We start from the raw sequence: 25,470 nt of genomic DNA on the forward strand, positions 1-25,470 counted from the left end.
TTATAGAGGTTTACAAAATTATGAGGGGCATGGATAGGGTAAATAGACAAAGTCTTTTCCCTGGGGTCGGGGAGTCCAGAACTAGAGGGCATAGGTTTAGGGTGAGAGGGGAAAGATATAAAAGAGACCTAAAGGGCAACTTTTTCACGCAAAGGGTGGTACGTGTATGGAATGAGCTGCCAGAGGATGTGGTGGAGGCTGGTACAATTGCAACATTTAACCCTTCCTATTCATATACGCAGTTGGATGCGTATATGAATAGGGGAAGGGTTTGGAGGGATATGGGCCAGGTGCTGGCAGGTGGGACTAGATTGGGTTGGGATATCTGGTCGGCATGGACGGGTTGGACCGAAGGGTCTGTTTCCATGCTGTACATCTCCATGACTCTATGACTCTATAACTTAGTGTTGCAATATATGTCCAGAATCGTGTTACACGACTCCAGTAACAGATAATGGTAATGCATTGTGATAGGTTAGTTAAATCTCTAGGAGATGAGCTAATGCTGAAGATGATGATGTTGTAATGTGCTGAAGGGAATCAGTGTGGCAGACGATGATTAGTTTACAAAGACAAAGCAAGCCAGCATGATTGGCTATGCTAATATAATCTGATAAACTGGGAACCAACAAATTGTATAAACTGGAGAAGAACAAAGAAATTATGAGCAGTCAGGGAAGACATGTTTCTGGGTGCCACAGCTTTGATTTTACAAGATTAAAGTTTAATTTCGTGAAGGCTTTTCTGTGTTTCCTGTTAATGTTTTTATAGAACATTGAGTAATTCTTCCACAACATGGGTAGGCGGTGCGAAGACGGAATGGAAGCCCCATTAAACTCCAACAGAAAGACCTTAGTTGGTGCCCTTTCCCCACTGTGCATTGATGGCAGTTGCCCCAAACTTTACTGTCCCCCTCAGCATGTAGTCCTGGACCTTGGAATGTGCCAGTCTGTAACCCTCAGCTGAGGGTAATGCCTTGCTGCGGATGAGCAACAAGTCTCGGGCAGAATAAAGAGTTGATGGTCCTCCAGGTGCAGTCAATGTGCATCCTGGGAAGAAACCATAGAGCAGAGAGGCGTGCGTCACGGAGCTGTTCAGGACAAACCTCAACAAAAATCACTGAATCTCTCTTCCTTGCAGTTTCAGCCTCCTACCTCCTCCACCTCTCCCTTTCGAAGGCACCATCCAGACAGTCAGAACAGACATGAAGGATTTCTTATCACCATCAACCAAGTGGTGCCTTGGTGCTTCTTGGCAAGTTCTAGTGATGAGGCATTCCGCTAAAGGACTTTGACAGTTTGTTCAATGGACAACCTGACAGGATCAACCCTCTCCTCTTTGCGCAAGGTTACCAGGATGCTACATGCTGAGCACTTCCTGATAGACTTAACATCAAAGGTGTTTTTCTTTGCAAATTTCTCCATGAAGGACAGCTTGTACGGAATTGTCCAACCAGTTTGAGCAGGCCACAGCAATTACGTCAGTACCATCCTTTGCAAAACCATGGACAGGTAGAACCTCAGTATGAAGTGGCAAGGCAGTTCGTGTTTGCGTACATGTGGCTTAACACAGTCACACACAAGGATGAGGGTGGCAATGGGTACATTTTTGTCCTCCCCGTTATCATCAGCTTTGCACATGGTGTCCCTGAGGACCCGGTAAATCTCCAGATGAAGAGGAAGATGGCTTGGGTGACTGCAACGATGCAGGCTCTGAAAATCGACCAGATCTGTACTATCTACAACAACAGAGAGCACCTCACACCTGATTACTAGGTTTTTACACTGCAATGGAGAGGGAGCAGAGCTCCTAAAACCTCGGTTTTTGATTCACTTTTGCAATGTCCTCCTCTCAAGTTTTTGCACATGTCTCAGCCCCTCCACATCATATTCCCAGAACCTTCAGGTAATCTGTCCTGATGGTAAAGGGGATAAAGAATTGGTTGGCCCAGTCCCCAAAAACTGGCCTCGCTCTTGCCTCAATTTTAGAGTCATACAGCATGCAAACAGACCTTTTGTTCCAACTCGATCATGCCAACCATCAAACTTGACACATTTGCCTGCATTTGGCCCATATATCATCAAACCTTTCCTATTCATGTACTTATCCAAATGTCTTTTAAATATTTTAATTGCACCTGCCTCCACCACTTCCTGCTCATTCCACACATGAACCACTCTCTGCATAGAAAAGTTGCCCCTCACATCCTTCTTAAAACTTTCTCTTCTCACCTTAAAAATATGCTCCCTAACTTTCAACTCTCTCACCCTACAGAAAAGACCCTCGCTATTCAGCTTAACAAGATCTCTATAAGATCACCCCTTACCCTCCCATGCTCCAGTGAAAAAAGTCCCAGCCTATCAAAACTATTTTTACAACTTAAACCCTGCATTCCCGACTACATCCTGATATATCTTTTCTGAACTTACTCCAATTTAATAATATCTTCCCAAAGCCAATTCAAACAGGTTGCAGATTCTCAGCAGATCTGAGCAGAAAACGGTGATGTTATCCATGTACGGGGAGATTTTGACCTGCAGGCCTCCGCTGGCTGGAATCCTTACCCCTCTCAGGTTTGCATCTTCCTGATACACTTAGCAAAAGGCTCCATACAACACACAAACAAAGCAGGAAAGAGTGGGCTGCCCTGCCTGACTCCAGGTCTGAACCGGAAGCTTTCTAATTCCCACTCATTGACTGAGACTGTACAAATGATGTTGGTGTACATCATCTGGATCCAACTGTGGATTCCCTCCTCAAAGCCCATTTTGGAGAGTGCATTCCACTTGGAGATGTGCGATATCCTGTCAAAGGCCTTCTCCTGGTCCAGGCTAATAAGGCAGATGTCCTGCACACAGGCGATCATATCCCTGAGGAGCACAAGACTCTCAGAGGTCATCCCACCTGGTACAGCACAAGTTTGGTTGGGCTGAATCACTGATCCCAGAACAAAACTGACCCGATTGGCAATGACCTTAGACAAGATTTTGTAATCCACATTTAACCGCGAAATTCGTTGCTAATTTCCTCCCTCTCCCCCTTCCGCTGAGGGTGATAATACCTTTCCACATGGATTTGCACATGCTACCTACCAGAAGCAAATGTTGTACACATCCAGTAGGTCTTGGCCTATCAAGTCTCAAGGATCTGAATACAACTCAAGCCACTTACTCAAGTAAGCTTAAGCCGTCATTTCAGGAGTTCTTATCTTTTCTATGGACAAGACAGCCTTAGCCAGCTCATCCAGTGATAACGGTTGGCCAGCCTCTCCGGTGCGCTGTTGTCTAAGAACTGTACTGGGGTGGCATGGTGGCTCAATGGTTAGCACTGCTGCCTCACAGCGACAGGGACACGGGTTCAATTCCCACCTCGGGCAACTGTCTGTGTGGAGTTTGCACATTGTCCCCGTGTCTGCGTGGGTTTCCTCCAGGTGTTCCGGTTTCATCCCACAGTCCAAAGATGTGCAGGTTAGGTGAATTGGTCATGCTAAATTGCCCATAGTGTTAGGCGCATTAGTCGGGGGTAAATGTAGGGGAATGGGTCTGGGTGGGTTGCTCTTTGGAGGGTCATGCGGACTTGTTAGGCCGAAGGGGCTGTTTCCACACTGTAGGGAATCTAATCTAAAAAAACCTCTGTGATAGAGGACAGAAATGACTAGGAGGACACACTGCTTGTGGACTTTGTGTCATACAGTCTGGCATGAAAGATTTTTTTGATCCTCAGGATGTCAGACTGAGCACGAGCTCTCCCCATTCGCCTACTGGAAGAATATATGCAAGCATGTCTTATCCTGCTCCACAGTGTAGACCCTGGACCAGATGATTATCTTGGAGGCCTCCAAGGCAAACAACGGAGCTTGCTGGCTCTCACATCCTGGAGATCTTCAGTGACATCAACCCCATCGTTATCAGTTGGAACAGGTTCTGCATGCTTTTCTGGAGTTTGGACAGTTTTCCCCTTTTCTCTCTCTCTCCTTCCAAACATCTTTCAGGATAAAGCATCTCTTGATGTTCCCCTTGACTGCTTCCCACCAGTCAGCTGGAGACTCAAAAAGGGACTTCACGGTTCTCCTCAATGTTCTCTGGGTCAACAGTTTCATGTTCAGTTTTCATGTTTCCTTGACAAGCCGCTATCGTCCTGTAGGCTGTCGGCCAGCAGGGGGCAGTGGTCAGTGAAAAAGAATGTTTGATGTCGGATCTGACAGAGAGCGTGCAGGACACAATCAGGAACTCTATCCTTAAGTGGTCATTTTTGCAGACAACTGCCATGCACCCTGACCCACTTCTATGCTGATCGCAAAGCTGGAGGGCAGTGGATGTTCCCATCAGTGTCCAAAGTACATGTTTCTGTGCTGTACGATTTTATGTTCTCTGTTGTTCTAGAGAAAGCTTTATCACAATAAACTACAGAATTTAATCTTTGTCCTCTTTTATCCCATATGTATATAGATTATTTGCTACTATACATTGGAACACAGCATTGAAATTTATCAATAACAGAAAAGTAGGGAATTTATAAATGAGCTTGACATCAGGAAGACCCAAGACAGTTAAGAAAAATGAATAAATAAGTGTCACATTTAATTTCATGCAAATGCATGAGACAGAATGCGATAGTAAAATGAGCAAGCAATGATAAGATGAATCTGTTGGGAAATCAGAAAAAAATGTATATTAACAGGGACATTGGAAAGGAAACATAGATCCCTAAAGTTTTCTAATGGTGAAACTAAATAAAGCAACAGTAAAAGGTCATTAGAATTTTGGTTTTATACGTTAGGTCATTGAATTTAAGGCAAAGAAATAATGAATTTATACAAAACATTGGCTAGGCAACAGTACTGTCTTCAGTTTTTAGAACCCATTATAGAAAGAACAATATAGGCATAGAGAGCACGCAACATAGATTTCAACAAATTATGAGATGGTTCAGAAATTATAATTTTGAAGGGACACTTGCTTGACACATTGGGACAATACAAGGTGGCAATTTAAAATAGTTAATAACTGAAGTTAGGAGAAGTGTCTTTGACATGGGATGCTTGTTCACAGGCAGTAGATAATTCAAAGACTTTTCCTCAATTTTCCATTAAAAAAATGTCTGAATATGAGGAAAATATAAGAACATGTGAAGAGACCAAAAGAGATTAGGTTTTGATTGGTCTGTTTCAAGACCAGCAGAAACCAATTATTCCCACATTTTATCTGGCATAAACAATACAGTGGGCATTGGATCAGAGTTTTCCCAATAATACTATCTAATCCCCTTCTACACCAACAAGACTCAGAATTTTTAGTTCCAGCATTTAGAATGTGCTATGTATTACATATTTCAGATCACAATAATTTAATTGCATTGTACCTATAATAAATCTCCTCAGGAATTTATCAATACAACTGCCTGAATTCAACTGAAACACTTGACCAGCAGATTCAAAAGGAAAGCCAGTTTAACAGTTCAACATGCTCTATACTATGCATGAACATTATCTCAAAAGAACTACTGGGGTCACAGATGACCAGCAAAATAAAAAAACCCTACTCCAGCTTCATGAAAGCTTCAGATGATTTCACTGAGAAACAGATGGTTTAGGGAAGCATGGCAATTAAATATTAATTACTGCAAATAGAAATGACGTCACTCACTGCATATATGTTGGTTTTGCTATACTGGAATTGGAAAATAGAGTGGTAAAAATTAGAAGCAGCTGTGTTTGTATTAATAGTAGAGAGGAAAAAATCTTTCTCTATTTAACTATGTATGAATGTTGTCATTTGTGGCTAATAGTATTTTACTAAAAAATATTGCATATGAGTACTTAGATTTGCAATTTTTGTGTTGACATAAAAAAACCTGAGAAAGCTGTGTTTCTATTAGTTACGTTTATGTAAAACAGTTCCCCCACTCCCCACCATTCTGTATGAATTGTTGCCATAGCACAATGTTCTGTGATTATTTTCCATAATACATTGGCAGCTGTTATTTCACAGCAGAAGCTACTTACAACATATCAAAGTATTATACATTAAGTATGTAGTTCAGTATTAGTTTTATTAGGCTCTTTTCATAAATCACATTTTTACTTTTGGAACAAAATGGTCACATTCAAGTATATTTAACAGAAGATTGATAACTGTAATTGTAGACACCAGCTTTGATTTTGGAATAATTTTATACCGATACCTTACATTATCAACTTTCTCCAGATTGCATGTCATCAACCAACAATCTGTGATTTTCTCAAAATAAAACAGCTAAACTGCTATTACTTGATAATCTCCATGTCCTGATAAAGAGCAATTAAAATATAATCCCTTTCAGCTTTTCATGTGTCACAATTCTAAATAACAGCCATCACTACTTACTGTTCATGGCTACAAAATACAAACTTTATAAAGATTTCTATTACTGAACTTCAAGTAAATTCCCACATCTATTCCTTTCCTTATGTACTGAGAGAAGTAGGTTTTCAAATACTTATTTTTTCTTTAGCAACTCTGAACAAAGCACAGTTATATCCCCAATTTCAATAGAACTCCCAGATCTTGTTCCTCCCTCAAAGGTTTGCTATTTTGAAATTGAGACTGCACATTTTCTACTTCAATTTATTCTTTCCCAGGACCAAATTTGTGTAAATTAACTCCTGCAATATTTCCTTCCTCCTACAATCTTCAAGCTTTTAAAGCCAAAGTTTGCCTTAAGTTAATTGTGCTTACTGATTTATCTCATCATCTTTCATTTTCTTCAAACTTGATAATGTGCATATGAGTTTTGCCACTCCCCCACCCCCATTTGCATCCAAAATTCTATTTCCCCAGTATAATGTGGCACTCTATATCAAATGCTATCTTTGTAATCATGTAATTCCTACCGTATTTCATTTCCTTTCTGTCAATATCAATAGTGGCCTGCAACAGCAGTCAGGAAGCAAGGTAACAAGAGGTCTTCCAAGTATAATAGAACGTGGGAGATACTGCTGTAATAGTTCAGGAGAAAATTACTTTAGGAATGAAATATTCCCACACTTTATGATGATTAATTCATAAAACAATCAACGGTTCCTGAACTAGAAGTTAAAACTTAACTAATTTTGCCCGAATTGTAGATCTCTCAAAGAAGAATTGAATGGAAAATAGGAAAAAACGTTATTCAGATTTTTCCTGAATCTAGACTAGGTGTGGTTTAGTGGGTAATACAATCAAAGGTAATGTAGATTTCAAGGACCAGTCTCTTCAACTGAAAGACTGGTAGAGTCTGCCAGAAATATCACTATACATTGTTTGTACCATATGTCCATTTTTCTAGGAGTTTCTGGTCTGCTTACAAAGCAAAGCCTCCTGGAAGCTAATAAGCAAATTATATCTTAATTATCAAGTTTACAGGGAACAAAAGACGAGGAGTTAAGTCAGTAAGTATAATTAATTTAAGGCAAATTTTGTCTTTAAGAGCTTGAAGATTTTAGGAGGAAGGAAATGTTGCAGGAGTTGAGTTATGTAATATTTTGAGCCTGGGAATAAATACAAGGCACATTGCACCCCACAGGGATGAAAGGGGACCTCACAAAAGTGGAAGCAAATCAGCCACTTACCCAAACAAGAAATCATGGGGTAGTTGAACAATTATGAAGGATAATAGAGAAAAGTTGTGACGGAGAGAGAATTTGGGCACCTGAATGAAAAAGCAAACGGAAGAAAGCAAGAGTATACCAGTGGGTGAGCAAGAGCAAGAGTTTGCTAGAATCATAGAATCCATACAGTGCAGAAAGAGGCCATTCAGCCCATTGAGTCTGCATTGACTCTCTAAAGGCTGTGGTACCTGTACCCATAACCATGTCTTTACCACAGCTAATCCACGTAATCTACATATCCCCAGACACCATCATCTCTTTATCCCACCTCTAACCTACCCACCAATAGATAAAGAGGGATGAAAGCGTGAGAAGAGAGACAGAGAGGAATATTTGCTAACTGACTTGGTAGTAGGCCTTCTAATAAAAATGGTACAGTATCTAATTAAGAATTTGATTTTGTCAGGGTCATAACTAGTCTGAAAAGGAATCAGCTAATAGAAAGAGCCATAAATCTAAATCTTGAATTAAAGCCATTTAAGAGGAAATAACTACATTTTACTAGATGTTTCCTGTCCAATAAACAACAAGTTATACTAAAAACTAAGGAATAATTCAAACAAGAAAAGAATTGTGCATACAACTTGGGGGTAAAAAAAAGTGTCCTCCAAACATTTCCATAAGCAATCATAATTGTTTCTTGTGCAAGACATTACAAGTAGCAGATGAGTAAATTACACAATGCATTACTTTTCTACCACATAATAGTACTTGTTTGACTAAGTTCCTTTCCCTTTAACTAGACAGCATGTTAATTTAACATTCAGGAAGAGCAGGTCAGCCACTTAGTAATATTAAACAATTTAAGATGACCTAACCCTACCCATAGTACTGCAAGAATTTCCTTTCTGCTCAGGTCTGCAACCTGCTTAAATAGTAAAAACAGTTAACAATCAGGGAGGTCTCAGTCAATCATGAGAGTTTGCATGTCAGAAACATATTGCACAATTCTGGGTATGGATATGGCATTAAGGAGGGTCAAACAAGCAATTATAATTATGTAAAATTCTGAATTAATAAGGCCTTAGAGGAAAAGCCATTATCAGAAACAGGAAAAATTAAGTCTCTGTTCATGTTCACATACTACATGAATCTTTCCATTTCACTTAAAATCGTGTACATTCATTGCTATATAGCCCACTGCATTCTCAAAATTGGATTTGTGGTTGTACTGAAGCAGATTTGTGCCACAGAAATCCATTTTCTTAGGTAGAAAAAGCTAGCTTTATTATGCAAAATCATATCGGAAAGGAGGAAACTTTCCAGTCATAATAGCACATAATTAATAAAACATCAATAATACTCACCACATAAGTGGAATTACTATCCACCACTCTTAATGTTCACATGGTTGATAGTCCTAAAGGAACAAATTAGACACTGCATTACACAAAGGCTACTGAATGGTGAGTTATATACGCATACATACATAAATGTCAATAAAAGCCAGGGCCCTTTACTGTCAATGATGAGGAAATATTCCCTTCTTTAGTAAAGATACTTTGCATGGATCTAGACAAATGTAAAAACATTCACATTTTGAGATTTAAATAAATTTTTTACACTTTAGGTGACTGACCAGGAGAAGCATTCTTGACCTTGGTTGGATTTGAGTACACAACTGAAAGGATCCAATGAAGGACTTTTGCTCAAGATCTAAAAATGTTCAGAAGCTTGAAAAGTTTATTAATTCAGATAAGCAACCAACAATCTGTGTTGGATATCCTTCATCCATCACACCTTAACTTTTTTTCCCCCCACATGTAATTGCTTTTTCCTCCCTCCACTCATTATCATCTTGCTATTATAACAATTTGGGTAATTGGGCCTTTAATTTCTAAAATCTTCAAAGCTGACTTGCTCTGTATTGTACATTTAGGTGGACGTTAATGTTCACCTCTATGATATTACAATTACTTAAATTTAGCATGCTACAAGCAAATATAATTTTCTTAAATGTTGAAGAGTATTTATGAATGACATTTTTCTATGCAGAGTAAATTGAAACATAAAATTACATGATTTGTATAAGTGTTGGAAAATTAAAATACTTGTAAAAGTATGCAATAGATTTTCAAGTCTTAAATACACATGGTTAAATCTTGTACTTAAAAAGCTAACCCCTTCACCAACCCAATGTAATTCATAAGCAGAAACAGAAATTGCTTGAAAAAAACTCAGCAAGTTGCCAGCCTCTCTGGAAAGAAAGTAGAGACAACATTTCACGTCCAGTTCTTCCGAACTATAGAACCATTCTGAAGAATGGTCACTGAACCCTAAATGTTTACTCTGTTTTCTCTGCACAGATGCTGCGTGACCTGCTGAGTTTTTCCAGCAATTTATTTTTATTTCTGATTTCCAGCATCCCGACAGTTCTTTTATTTTTCTTTCCAATGTAATTCATAATTAGAGTTATCTCAGTCGAACACATATCATGACTTTCAGTTATGCCAAACTGTCAGCCAGATTTTAAAGAATTTGAGCATTATCACAGACAACATTAGAAATTCTGCACAACTATTAAAAGTCACATTTAAAATCAAGCTAAGTAACCTACTAATCATGCAAAGTAACCTATTAATAAAAAGTAGCGTGTTTAAATTTCATATTATCACAGATATGTTATACATACCGATTAATAGGTTTAACCCAATCATAACACTGCTTGACATGCACTATTTACTAACATTAAAAAGTGCACTAATTCATATTTTTGAGTTAGTACAATTTAAGAGGATGCATGAATTTTAGACACCTGGATGTTAACATACTCAATACTACTTTGCCACACAACTAAAATTATTTACATAAAAGAAAGCATACTGAAATGAGAAAGGCCCCCTCAACAATTAGAGGTCATTAAGTGGATGAGTGAGAGAAGGAAAAACAATCATACTGTACTATACCACATCTTAAGAGTACAGAAAATCTAAGATTTGATGGAAATGTCCAAAATCATGAAAGGTTTCGATACAGTAACAAATGAGAAACTGTTTCCAGTAGCAGAAATATTCATTTACCAGAGGAGAAAGAATTAAGATAACTGAAGAAACAAAGGATTCAAGAGAATGATGGAAGCAGATTTAGCAATAACTTTTAAAAGGGAATTGTATAAATACTAATTTGGAGGTCGATGGGAAAACCATTAAAAAATGGGACTATTTGGAAAGATCATTCAAAAACCCAGCACAACATAACATAACTGTGGGCGGCACGGTGGCACAGTGGTTAGCACTGCTGCCTCACAGCGCCAGAGACCCGGGTTCAATTCCCGCCTCAGGCGACTCTCTGTGTGGAGTTTGCACATTCTCCCCGTGTCTGCGTGGGTTTCCTCCGGGTGCTCCGGTTTCTCCCACAATCCAAAAATGTGCAGGTTAGGTGAATTGACCATGCTAAATTGTCTGTAGTGTTAGGTGAAGAGGTAAATGTAGGAGTATGGGTCTGGGTGCTATACGCTTCGGCAGGTCGGTGTGGACTTGTTGGGCCGAAGGGCCTGTTTCCACACTGTAAGTAATCTAATCTAATCTAATCTAATAACTGGATAAATGACCTTTTTCTGCTGTGTCATTTTTTGAACTATGATTGCATGCATCTCACCTCATGCATTTCTTTGTTATAACATCTGAAAGTCTGAAGAAATACATGTTAAAAATGTGGACACCAAATTCAAATTATTGGTGGGAGCACCATTTCAACTACTTTCCCCTGAATTAAGCAAGCAAGTACATAAAAGATAGGTGCAAATCAAACCTCTCAAGATAAAGATTGTCAGAAGACTCTAATGGCAAGGAACCAAAAGTAAGTATCTATGACCAAACAAATTTATAACAGTAGCTCACAATTCATAGCTTAAAAAGCAATCAAGAAAGCTGAACTAACTGATCAACAGAAACAAACAGCAGAGAACTATTCATAGTAAACATAGACGACGGTGAATAAGAGAGTAACAACTTTTGGTATTACCTTCCTCTTTAACAGTAAATCAGTTCGAGCAGAACTGTTAATTTACTTTGGTGTCACTTAGATGCATAGACATTAAAGGGAGTTTAATTTGCTCTTGTTAAATATAAAGCTCCTCCACACTTTTTTTGAGCCCTGTGTATCTGCAAAAGTTTCAAAAGATTCAGTACTTCAATATTCCTTCCTCCATTTAAACATAGCTCAGTAATCTGTGCAAAATTAAATAACCTGTTTCAATTAGGGAAATTCCATTAAAAGAATTCCCAAAATTTAATTAATCTTGCTGATAATAAATTTAAATACATTGAATTTTTTTTGAAAATTGACAACTCAAAAAGCCTTTCCTCATTTTTAGTCAGCCTTCAACCCCACTAAAGGCCCACGATTCAAAATGAATTACTATGTTAAGGCAGGGAGACCAAAGGACTCACTGGTGTATTTGTTTTTCCCCAGAACATGGTAAAATTCAGTTAGTCGCTCATTCATAATTCTAGGATGGACAGAACACAAGCAGATTTCTCCAACTGATTGCCCAAGTTTCAAGTTTTATACACACTTAATTCTTGTCAATTACTTTATGGTGGCATTTTATTTAAAACAAAATAGTTTGAACAGTTTAAATTTCATTGATCTCTTCAATATGCTTTCCTTGTTGGAAAAGCAATCACGGTCATGGCAAACCCCAATCACAAGTATGAAGGTATTAGCTAAGTTATCTACATTAAAACACATTTGTCTATCTTTTGTCCATATCTTAAACTGGTTTTTGATATATAAAAATGCTCTGACCTGAACACTGATCATAAGCGCATTTTGTAATTTCACAAAAGCCTTCCTTTACATAGTTAAATATTTTCCAACTGTTAATCCAGAAGACCACTCCTAATTAATGCACAAGCAACAGTTCTGCATTTATAACCCCCTTGTGCTTTCAGTTGACAAAGTTGCTTTCAATTTAGTCAGCTATGAGTTAATTTCACAAGTTTTTTTTAAGGCAGTAACATCAGGAAAAAAAATCCTCTTTAAAATGAAACAGAAAAGGTTTTCATTTAAATGTTGGTTAAACTTACATTTGGTAGGTGTAGTCCATGGTGTTTGGGAACATATTTAACTTCTGGATCAAGCAACACATATACTATGCAGTGCCATACTTGACAGATGTGTGACTATTATGGTTCTGTGAATCCAACTCTAGAGATGTATTCAAATATTGCTGGTTCAAATGTGTTCCAATTATTTAATGGCATGCATTATTTAATATATTGGGAAAGCACTGGCTGTTACCTATTGCAATACTAATGGTTCAAATACCTGGATCACACACCTGTTAACTGAATTGGGCAAATTCTGAAATAAAAACAAAAAACTAAATCATCCCAATTTACATTAGGAAAACATCTTGAAATATTTAATGTAGCACTTCACCTTTCTGTTCTCAGTACATTGATTCAATACAATATTAGTTCAAATACACTCAAACGAAACCCAACTTATGGCATACTTACCAATGCATCCTATAGAATTTGTCAAATACAAGAGTATTTTTCCCCCATAAGGCTTGCTTCCATTTTTAAGAATGTGAATTGCAATTATGCTTGTGCTACTAATATTCATTTCAGCCCAACTTGCTTGTGTTAATAGTAATGTATAAATCAAATTGAAAAAAAAATTAGAAAAACCTGTGGTTTTTCTTCAGGATCCAGTGAGGTGGTCTAGTGCTCAAAGCTATTCCTGCTTTTTAACCATGCTGAAGTACTTAGGACGCTTATAAAGACCTTAATTCATACAAAGTTTTGAAATGGGTCAGTCAGTAATTAGCACACATGGCTCTGGCCAAAAAAATAAACTCTCCATTTACTTGTACAGATTGACAGTAAAAGAGCTTGCATCTGTTTAGTGAATAATTATGCCACACCTTTGTAGCCCCGATTCAGAATGGGTTATATTCAATGTGCTTCAAACGACTCAGAAATGTAAAAACAACTCTGGTTATTATCCAAATGTTACACACTAAAATATAACCTAAAAGGGTCAGTTCTACAATTCAAACTTTTAAAATGCAGGAATACAAAACAAAATGCCAAAGCATCATTTTTAGACTGAGTATAGCATCCAACTTCCAATCATATAAATTTTGCTCAGCCATTATTTAGATTTACAGCTATACTGTCAATATAGGTCTTTTGGTTGAAACAATTCACAGCACCCAATTAGTTTGTTGGCAAATTTTACAAACATAAATCGTTCAACAAGTTGACTCTAATTACAAAATATAATGTCAGAAAACAGATTTTGAAATTTATGTTAAAATGCTCTGAAAAGGCCTTTAATGCATCTATTTTTAATCAACTTCAGAATATGCTTGAAACACTTTCATTAATTTAAATATAGATGCCTTTTGAGTTATCACAATAACAGGATGAAATAAAAATGAACCAAAATGCTTTTGCAACTAATAAATCAGGGACTCAAAAAGCTATTGCATTTTTCTTTTGCTTTCAATTTTGCTAAGCTAGTCAAAAGTCTATAATTACCTTTCATGTACAGTATTGATCATCTGATCCACCCTATATCCATGCAGGCATTTACATGGCAGAATTTGGCTTGAGTGAGGTACCTCCATTTTCAGTTACCCATTGATAATAACAGGACAAGTTCAAAAATTAAAGATGGCAGCGGATAGCTAACAATCATGCAACAATGCTCATCTTGAGTATTTAAGGCTTTAAGACAGTAAGCAAGAAAAGGGAGATGAGCTTCATTCGCAAATATTAGGAGGAATATGCAAATTATCTGATTTATCTTATGAGAAGAAAAGATTTGAGGTCAGAGATTACCAAGGTTAGTTTTATAACTGAGAAGGATTTCCAGCTAATACATAAACTTCTTTAAATTTTGTACTCAATACATTATTTGTACAATAAAATTAATTCTAAGTGAATGCCATTTCCTAGGACAAAGGCTATGACAATAAGTAGCACACTAATAACTAGTTCTAGCATCAGAACTGAAATAAAGGTTAAAAATTCATATTAAATTGCAATCATACAAAGTAGCTGAAATAATACAATTTTAATTAACTGAGTTTTAGGGTTCATTTTTGCTTCATTCTTTCAACTCAGACTATCAAGCCTTTTATTAACTCATTACTTGATAATCACTGGCAGTAACCAATACTGTGGTTTCTAGAATGTGAGTTTTCATTTCTTTTGTATATTTTTAACTAATTGCCTTTTGATTGTTATTTATTGTAAACAATCATCTGCCCCCATCCAGGAGCGAACAAATTTAGTTATAAATTATGAGCATCCCCTGATAGTTTATTAGTTAAATACACCACCGGATGCATTCAGTAATACTAACCAGAAAGTCCCTGGTTTAAACTCCAATTTGTGCAAGGTTGCATAAATTTATCTTGGATAACACTAGATAATGCTATAATTTACTGCCATTAGCTTGACCTATTTAAAAAAAACAAAGGAGGGCGGGGAAGAAGAATGAAACTAAATCCCAATTCCCATTCGTCATTACCATCTACTAACATTTGTTACACTAAAACTATGCAAGAACTTTTGATGAGGACCAAATAAGGTAAACTGTGATGTCCCACAAATGGATAGTTCGCCTCACCATCTACACTCCCAAATGAAGTATAGCTACTTGGGTCATCATATTTGGTAATAAAGGGCAGATTTCAAAGAAATTGAGTTACATAACTGTTCTAGCACAAAGGAAGCAATTTGGCCCATCAAGTCTATCTGGCTCTGTACAACAGAAATTAGCTAGTCCAACTTTCCCGCCCTGTCACCATAGATGCTCCCTTCAATTTTTTTTAAATCTTCACGCGTTAACTCAAATCCCTTTCAAAAGTCACAATTGAACTTACCTCCATCATTCCCTCAGGCACTGTATTCCAGATCCTAACAACTAGTTCATTTGCCAATCAATTGTCTCTGGTTCACAATCACTCTGCCAGTGAGAAAGTTTCTCTTCATCTAGCCTGTTTAGACCCCTCAATTTTCAGCACCTTTCTAAGGTCCTCTCAAGTCTCTCGTCTCAGCTTCTCCAATCTATCTGGAAGCAGGCTTGTAAACCTTTCCTACACAATCACTAATACCTTCACATCCTTCCTAAAGTGCAATGCCCAGAACTGAATGCCCAGTTGAGACTGAACCAGTATTTTATGATGAACCATTTTGCTTTTATGCTCTAAGCTGCTTTTTATAAAGCCCACGAATCCTCTTAAAACAACTTTTGACCTGCCTTTTTGCTCATATAGCCCCAGCTGTGTTTCTGTATCCACTTTAGATTGTATCCTTTCATTTATATTTAGTTCACATCACCTAAATTCCCACCAAAATATGTAACTTCACATACCTCAACATTAAATTCCATCTGCCACCTGTCTGCTGACTGCACCTGCCTATGTTCTCTTGAAGTCTATCACAATTCATCTCACTGTTCACTTCCTAGTGACTCATGCTTGAGGTCACCCAGATCTCTCTGTACCATGGAATTCTGTCATCATTCTCCATTTATACATTTTTCTTTTCGATTCTTCCTAGCAAAGTCAGTACCTCACATTTTCCCACATTTTTTGAGGAAGTAACAAAGAGGGTTGATGAGGGCAGAGAGGTGGATGTGATCTATATGGACTTCAGTAAGGCGTTCGACAAGGTTCCCCATGGGAGACTGATTAGCAAGGTTAGATCTCATGGAATACAGGGAGAACTAGCCATTTGGATACAGAACTGGCTCAAAGGTAGAAGACAAAGGGTGGTGGTGGAGGGTTGTTTTTCAGACTGGAGGCCTGTGATCAGTGGAGTGCCACAAGGATCGGTGCTGGGTCGTCTACTTTTTGTCATTTACATAAATGATTTGGATGAGAGCATAAGAGGTACAGTTAGTAAGTTTGCAGATGACACCAAAGTTGGAGGTGTAATGGACAGCGAAGAGGGTTACCTCAGGTTACAACAGGATCTGGACCAGATGGGCCAAACGACTGAAAAATGGCAGATGGAATTTAATTCAGATAAATGTGAGGTGCTGCATTTTGGGAAAGCAAATCTTAGCAGGACTTATACACTTAATGGTAAGGTCCGAGGGAATGTTGCTGAACAAAGAGACCTTGGAGTGCAGGTTCATAGCTCTGTGAAAGTGGAGTCACAGGTAGATAGGATAGTGAAGGTGGCGTTTGGTATGCTTTCCTTTATTGGTCAGAGTATTGAGTACAGGAGTCGGGAGGTCATGTTGCGGCAGTACAGGACATTGGTTAGGCCACTGTTGGAATATTGCATGCAATTCTGGTCTCCTTCCTATCGGAAAGATGTTGTGGAACTTGAAAGTGTTCAGAAGAGATTTACAAGGATGTTGCCAGGGTTGAAGGATTTGAGCTATAGGGAGAGGCTGAACAGGCTGGGGCTGTTTTCCCTGGAGTGTCGGAGGATGAGGGGTTACCTAATAGAGGTTTACAAAGTTATGAGGGGTATGGATAGGGTAAATAGGCAAAGTCTTTTCCCTGGAGTCAGGGAGTCCAGAACTAGAGGGCATAGGTTTAGGGTGAGAAGGGAAAGATATAAAAGAGACCTAAGGGGCAACTTTTTCACGCAGAGAGTGGTACGTGTATGGAATGAGCTGCCAGAGGAAGTGGTGGACGCTGGTACAATTGCAACATTTAAGAGGCATTTGGATGGGTATATGAATAGGAAGGGTAGAACGAGATTGGGTTGGGATATCTGGTCGGCATGGATGGATTGGACCGAAGGGTCTGTTTCCATGCTGTACATCTCTATGACTCTATGATTCTATGACACAATATTCTTACCTGCCAAACTTCTGCCTGCTTACCTAACCTACAGACTTTGTGAACTGTATAATCCTAACAATTTTCATTCATAACCATCTTTTTATCAGCAAATTTGCCTACACTCTGCTTCTTCAACAAAGTCATTAACACATTACACTTTATCAAGCACGTTACGGAAATCCAGAACTACATACTCCTTATCCACCCAGTCACTTCATGAAAAATAAGTTACCCTCAAGAAATCTGTCTTTTTTGGTCTTAACTAACCCATCCTTGCCCTGTGATTTGTTTGTTTCCCATCTAAATTTCTCATTTTATCTTGTCAAGTTTAAGTTGTTAACTTATTCCCTTATTGTTGCTAGAAGCCCTCTGATAACTCAGCTAATCTCACATTCCTCATGTTCAAGATTACTGTGAATGGCATATTATTTGATCCTGGAAGGGCAGGGGAGAATAATAAGGTCAAGCTTGATTTTGTCTACATATTGCATGCAAACTTCCAATAGGAATCATTAATAACTATCGGGAGCAAAGATTTATGGACTTCTTTTACAACCTTTCCTGGCCAATAAAGTTTAGTACTATTCTGCGTGCTACAGAGCCATAGAGGAGGCCAAAACGCTTGTAAACACAATACTCTAGATTTCCAAAATTGTCAAAAAGAAGATAAGGTTTCAGAGTGGAGATAGTATGTTTGCCAACTTGAATACTTGTTGTAAAGCTCGTTGTAAAGCTTGTTGACATCTTTTACCACATTCGAGTCACTGCATAATTGGTATAGCAATTCTTCACAAATGCTTTAAAGTTCAATGTCTAATAGGGTTACTTAGTACTATGTTTATGTTGACAGCACTATTGATGTGAAATTACTTTGGAAGCAAGAATTAACAAAGATCTTCTGAAAGTTTTTCAGGGGAACCACAATCTGCTCTACAAGAAACATTATAAGGAAAAGAATTGCTTTTGTGTCTGATCAGACATCTACCATATAAGATACTACATTATAACTACACAATCATAACTGAAATGCAACTTGTAGGAAGTTCCTAATATCGTTGTCCTTAACACTTGCTGAAGAGGCTGATTAGAAGAATAAGTTAAATTTTAAAAACTATCCTAAAAATAATTTTCTGGAACACCGTATTTGGCACAGTAAGGTTCAACATATAATTCTAATTACAGTATGTTCTACAGCAACTCTCTGGCAGTCTCCTCTACATTGGGGTGACCGGCTGCCTTCTCACAAAGCGCTTCAGAGAACATCTCCAGGACACCTGCATCAACCAACCCAACCGCCCCGTGCCTGAACATTTCAACTCTTCCTCCCACTGTGACGAAGACATGCAAGTCCTGGGCTTCCTCCGCCGCCACTCCTTTACTACCCGACCCCTGGAGGAAGAACGCCCCATCTTCTGCCTCAGAACACTTCAAACCCTTGGCATCAATGTGGACTTCACCAGTTTCCTCATTTCCCCTCCCCCCACCGTACCCCAATTCCAACCTTCCAGCTCAGCACCGCCCTCATGACCTGTCCCACATGTCGAACTTCCTTCCCACCTATCCGGTCCACTATCTTCTCTGACCTATTACCTTCACCCCCATCTCCATCTATCTATTGCACTCTCAGCTACCTTCTCCCCAGCCCCAACCTCCTCCCACTTATCTCTTCAACACCCAAAGCTAGCAGCCTCATTCATGAAGAAGGGCTTTTGCCCAAAATGTCAATTTTTCCTGCTCCTTAGATGCTGCCTGACCTGCTGTGCTATTCCAGCATCACGCTAATCTTGACTATAGCATTTGGGAAGCAACCCACATGATCTAATTCCATTTCCTCTCCATGTAGCAAGCTAGTATGTAATGCAAGGCAGTACATTCATAGTGGAGACAGAGTGCCATTCTTGAAAGAGCTAAGCTCATGATGATAGGGTCGTATAAGTGCAAAAACTCCACATTGCTGCAACTTTGGGCCAGGGTGAGACAGCATTGTATTGAACTTAACAACTGAGTTTTACACCATCTTGGTTTGTTGTCTGGACAGTGATGCATTCAAGGATAAGCCTAAGAGGTGGCTAATAGCAGTAGACTGCTGCATGTGGTAAACCTATTTCCACTCTTGTCCATCGGGTCGGGAAATTAGCAATCCTGGTAAAATAAGTGGACATACCTTTTTGCATTGAAGGGCAAGGATAATGACGGGCCACTCACATAAACTATGGTTCATTTTTTTGAACATTAACCAAAAACAATATACTGCTTTCAATCAAGCACTTCACCTTCACCAAATGAATGAATCAAAGGAAAATGCTGCAAAATTTATCCCTTATCTACAAAAGGTAGTCAAGCAGACCTTCAAAGTGTTTAATTTACGTCAGCAATTCAAACTTTTCCACAGATGTCATTTCACCTGATTTTAAAGGTATATAGTCCATAATGTTCCACTGATCTTTTGAAATGCAAAGTAAACCACTTGAACAGCTGGACCATTTGGGCACATTCAGTCACTTATTTCAGTTCCAAAATAAGTATGTGGAACAACATATGAGCTTAAAATTAATTCACATTTTATTCGCCAACTAATTAAATATATCAATTTATAGGTTTTAGGATAGAGCATATAAAACAATTTACTTATGCTTTGTGCATGTTTATTGAAAGGATATTTTACATTTTAACAACGAGAACTTGTATAGTTTAAAATACTGTCATATTTAAAAGGATTTTTAAATATTTGCTCATCCTTCAAACTCATTTACTTGGATTCCTATTTCATACTGAACATTATTCCCAAGAAACTTGATAATGTGCAAGGGGAAGCCAAGGAATCCACTCAAATGGCATGTTCTTTCACAGTCCTAAATTCCCATCTGTACTAGAAGCACAAGGTGTCAAAAATGTTTAAACTCAATGTTTACTTAAATAAGTAAATCATTGTGAGAAATTACATGTATAAACTAACAATATTAGGCAAAGATAGTGTGTGCCTGCTGATCTCGGTAGCATGCACAACACTTTTGCAATTAGAAATTGCATATTACACCTATAATATTCCATATATTTCAGAGGCATAATAAAAAAGGATTGACAGTGAAACAAAGGAGATAATAGGAACAGTAAAGAAAGGTTTTGGCAAAAGGTTGGAATTTAATGAAGAACAAACACTTAACAGCACTTTCACACCCTTCTGCGGTCAAAAGCACTTTACAACTGATTCAGTACTTTTGAAATTTAGTTGCTGGTGCAATGTGGATGAATGTGGCAGCTGCTGAATTGAACAACTAAATAAACTGTTTTAGTGATGTTGGTTAAGGCATAAATGTTAACCAGGATTTGAAAACACTTCCTGGGTCCTTCAACAAATCATACCATGTTAATTATATCATACTTTGCATCCATCAGAGAATGCAGATGAGGCTTCAACTTAACGTCTTATCCAAAAGATGGTAGCCTCAACAAGAATGAACTGAACTTCCAGCTGAAGTGGGAGAGAAAGTCAGAAAAAATTAGGATGAAATTTCCAGCACATCAGGTCTGTGAATCTGATATTACAAAAATGGTAAAATTGCATTTATATATTACTTTCATCATGAGTGGACATCTCAAAGTGCTTTACAGATAATGATGTACTCATTGAAGAGTAATCACCAAGTGCAACCATCAAAGGGCAGCACGATGGCTCAGTGGTTAGCACTGCTGCCATACAGGGCTGGAATCCAGCGTCAATTCCAGCCTTGGGTAACTCTCTTTGGAGTTTGCATGTTGTCCCCATGCCTGCATGATTTCCTTCTACGGTCCAAAGATGTGCAGGCTAGGTGGATTGGCCATGCTAAATGTGAGTTTAAGGAGATGGTGTGGGGTGCTGGATTTGGATGGGATGCTCTTCGGAGGATCAGTGTAGACTCAATGGGCTAAATGGCCTCTTTTTGCACTGCGAGGATTCTATCATTCTATGATGATGCAGAAAACATGATAGCCAGTATGTGCACAGCAAACTTCTATAATCAGCAATGTGATGATGATCAGAAAAAAATGTTTTTGTGATGCTGACTGGAGATAAATCTTGATCATGCCACCAAAGACAACACTGTTGCTTTTGTCTAAGCCGTACAGATCTTTTACTGTTACCCATCAGTAACATGGAATTTTCGTATTCAAGTCTTGGAGTGGAAGTTGAGAACTTTACGACTCAAAGGCAAGAGTGTAACCAATTAAACTAAGGATGTCACAGAGCCACACATGGGAAGCCAGAGTCATCCACGAGCAGGTGGAGTTAAACAGAGTTTGAGCAAGTTAGAGAAAAGCCATTAGTAAGAATTTAAAATTTGAAACAACTGGACACCAGGAACCAATGTGGATGGGCAAACCATAAGAAATTGGAACAGCAGTAGGATGCTCGACCCCAGCTTCATTCGGGTCACGGCTACTCCTACATTCCATTAACCTACCCTTTTCCCACAACCCTTGATTCCCCTACTGATCATGAATGTATCAATCACTGGTAATAGTATCAATGAATGTATAAGGTCCTTAAAATTGGTGTTAAAGGGAAGGTTAGGGAAAGAGATTTAAGTAAACAGTTCATAATGAAGCAAAGAAGCCTGGATTACCTTTGCAACATGTCAATGATGACATACAATCTAAAAAGAGCATTAAATTTGCTTACTAAAGGTACAATAGTTTGAAATTAACTCCCAAAAAATTTAATTTCTCCTCCTTACTGGCATTTTAACTACATGGGGATAGCATTACTACTTTTGGGCATAATCAGCAATTCAGGCACTTATAGCGATTTTCTTTTATCTTCAAGTTTCCACTCAAAAAAAATTTTGCAACAGAATTTGTATGAACCAGTGAAACCAGCAGCATTTCAAAATATACGTTTCAAAGGTATCCTTGATATAGTTCAGCGTGGTTACTCAATGCAATTTAGTTAATAAAACAGAAAATAAGTTTATCAAAAAATCTACTATTAAACACAGGATCTCATCCACTACCTGTGGATGCCCTGATTTTACATAATTGAAGAATCACTTCAAAAAAAATGATAGAACCATGTACTGGTAATATTGGTATACAGTGGTCAGTTTCTCAGTAACTTAAGAAATTGAAGGTTTTTAAAGCATGTATATTAACATCTTTATGCACAAGAGAACCAACTTGATTTTAAGAGTCTCCTTGAAGGGGAAACAAGCACATATACCAAAAACTTAATCACTTTTGCAAACTTATCTGACAGAAGTGCCAACTTATCTGTGATGATTTCCATAGAGATCAATAAATTTTAGAAAAACACGAACTTCCAATTAATAGCTGAAAAAATAACATTCAAAATTTAATGTTTTAAAACATTTACTGTAACAAAACATTTGTCACTATTTTTACAGGTAACCTACAATTTAAACCAAACAACAGAATACTAACATATTCTTAGCACAAAGAAAAAAAAAACTTTATGCACACTTTATGTTGACAATAAACTTTTATAGAATCAATCCAAAGGGATTCGTAGCTTCTGGGACAGCATCTAGCTCTTTTCTCAATCTTGTAACTGGCAATGACAGGGGTGTCTTTCACAAACTCTCCTTCTGGTTAACACCAGTTGAGTCCATCAACCTAGTTTCAACTTTTCAATCAGAGCACAAGCTTTTACCCACATTCCTAAGTTATACACCAGAGACTTTCTAATCTTAGCTCCTCTGTCCCCTCCCTTCAAATCCAGGCAGACATTAAAACAACACCTATGAAATTCAGTGTTATTCAAAGAAAGCATGTTACCTGATATTTATTATAAATTCTTCTGCAACCTTGCTCATGAATCATGCAATCTTTATTTTTTTTTTAATTCACTTGTGAGACACTCTGTTGCTGGAGGGCCAGTATTTATTGCTCATCCCTCATTGCCCTTGAGAAAGTGGTGGTCAGCTGCCTTCTTGAACCACTGCAATCTATGTACCAAAGGTAGACCCACAGTACTATTGGAATAGAATTCCAGGTTTTTAACCCAGCCACACTGAAGGAACAATGACATATTTTCAAGTCAGGATGGTGAGTGGCTTAGAGGAGAAATTTCAAAGGTGGTGTGCCTATATATCTATTGCCCTTATCCTTCAAGGTGGAAACAGTCGAGGCTTGGAATGTGCTACAAAGGAGCCTTGTTGACTTACTGTGGTGCATCTTGCAGATAGTACATTCTGAACATTGGTGGTGGAGGGAGAGGATGCTTGTGGATGAGATGCCAATCAAGCAGGCCTCTTTGTCCTGGATGGTGTCAAGCTTCTCAAGTGCTGTTGGATCTGCACCCATCCAGGCAAGTGGAGAGTATTCCATCACACTCCTGTTTTGACTTTGTAGATGGTGGATAAGCTTTGGAGAATCAGGAGGTAAGTCATTCATTGCAGAATTCTGAGCCTCTGACCTACTCTTGCAGTCACTGTATTTACATGGCAAGTCCAATTCAGTTTCTAGTCAATGGTAACTCTCAGGACGTTGACAGTGGGGGATTCAGAGATGATTATACCCCATTGAATACCAAGGGCATGGTTAGATTGTCTCTTATTGGAAATGGTCATTGTCTGGCATTTGTATAGTGAGAATGTTACTTTTAGATAACAAACTACAAGAGAAATTGCAGAAGGAGTTCAACAGGTCTGGCAACATCTGTGAAGAGAAAACAGAGTTAACATTGAGTCCAGTGACCTTTCTTTAGAAATGATATATAACTGAAAATACTAATAGCATTCCTTAAGAGATCAACTCTCTCATTTTGGAACTAAATGGATGTTCAAGGCACAATTGTCTGCAATCCAAGATTCTCAATACTTTTCTGGGATTTGGAAGATACCATCTTCAATACTAACACAAGCTGCCATCATTGTCTCAAGTATCAACGCCCTGCATCTTCTTCCAAGTAAAACAATCTAAACAATTGTTCTGAAGGAAGGTCACTGGATGTAAAATATTGACTCTGCTTTCTCTCCAAAGATGCAGGCAGACCTGCTGATTTTCTCCTGCAATTTCTGTTTTTGAAAACAATATAAGCCTTCCTTTGATCTCCAACAATCAAACCACCTAGGCTTACTGACAAACATATATCATTAAAGGTCATGTGATCGACTTCATTTCACCCTAAATTCAAAACATCATGGTCTGATAAATTTTTAACCACAGCTAGTGTTTGAGGTCAGCTTCTCGCACTTAATTTTGGTCTAGCTTTCAAATTATGTGGAAAATCAATTTGCATTATTTCACAGGTTATTGCTGAAACCTGATTATCCTTTGCACAGGTTTGGCCAAATTTGGGAGAACTATACTGAAAAGAGTGCAACCTAGTGGACATTTTTTTTCCATAATGTATAATCAAGGTGAAAAGTGGCACCATTTAGTTGCTGGAGCCTAAGGCAACTCATCTGATGTCGAACACATGCACAGGTCAGATGGCAAAACAATTTCAGACAAATACATTCAAATTTAAGAAATGCTATATCATTTTTCAGTACGGAAACACAGAGAAGGAAGCATAAAAAGTAGCAAAATTGGAATACAATAAAACATCACTCGGATAACAGATTTTTTAAATCATTCACTTACAAGATTGTACATTGTGGTTTAGATGTAAATGTTGTACTTAGGAGTTAAAAATATTATGTGTTCAGTTCCACCTGTGTCAAGTACTAGATCAACCACAGAAAAAATCCATCATACCAGTGAAAATGTGCCAAACAAGGTTAATTCTCATTCTCTTCCCTCAAGCCCGGCACTGAGAGGCCTGCTAAAGAACAGAACTCAAATATATAAAATATGGAAAAGATATAAAAATATTTTTAAAGCACTATATCAGAAAAAAAAATTCTACAATGTAGTCATCTTATTCGTTACCCTACCAGGACTATCATTCAATGTTGACATGTTGGACAAACTGAAGTTGCACATCAGTCATCCAAAACCTCATGTTAACTTTTGCCGACTGCCATGAAACAGGAAATAAATATTTGCCTAGCCTGCCACAATAATTCTTCAGGTGTCAACTGAATTAGAAAGATTATAGAAATCTAATGTATAAAATAAAGTTGCATTAAAAACA

The 25,470-nt window shown here is 38.0% G+C and overlaps 1 protein-coding gene across 6 annotated transcripts in view; it reads right to left on the minus strand.

Annotated features, from left to right (window-relative positions):
- Positions 1-25,470, minus strand: part of ptpdc1a (protein tyrosine phosphatase domain containing 1a) — a 146,209-nt gene that overhangs the window by 101,899 nt on the left and 18,840 nt on the right. For 3 of the 6 annotated variants that reach the window (XM_043708012.1, XM_043708007.1, XM_043708010.1), the window contains exons 2-3: positions 8,935-8,987; positions 6,872-6,976 (exon numbers count right to left, since the gene is read on the minus strand). In XM_043708012.1, coding sequence (XP_043563947.1) covers positions 6,872-6,881 — 10 coding nt within the window. In that variant the 5' untranslated portion in view covers positions 6,882-6,976; positions 8,935-8,987. Of the gene's footprint in view, positions 1-6,871; positions 6,977-8,934; positions 8,988-23,554; positions 23,577-25,470 lie in introns of those variants that run through there. The other 3 variants (XM_043708008.1, XM_043708011.1, XM_043708009.1) reach the window with 2 other exon arrangements.

This window comes from Chiloscyllium plagiosum, chromosome 18 (assembly GCF_004010195.1).
Source record: "Chiloscyllium plagiosum isolate BGI_BamShark_2017 chromosome 18, ASM401019v2, whole genome shotgun sequence".
NCBI lineage: Eukaryota > Metazoa > Chordata > Chondrichthyes > Orectolobiformes > Hemiscylliidae > Chiloscyllium > Chiloscyllium plagiosum.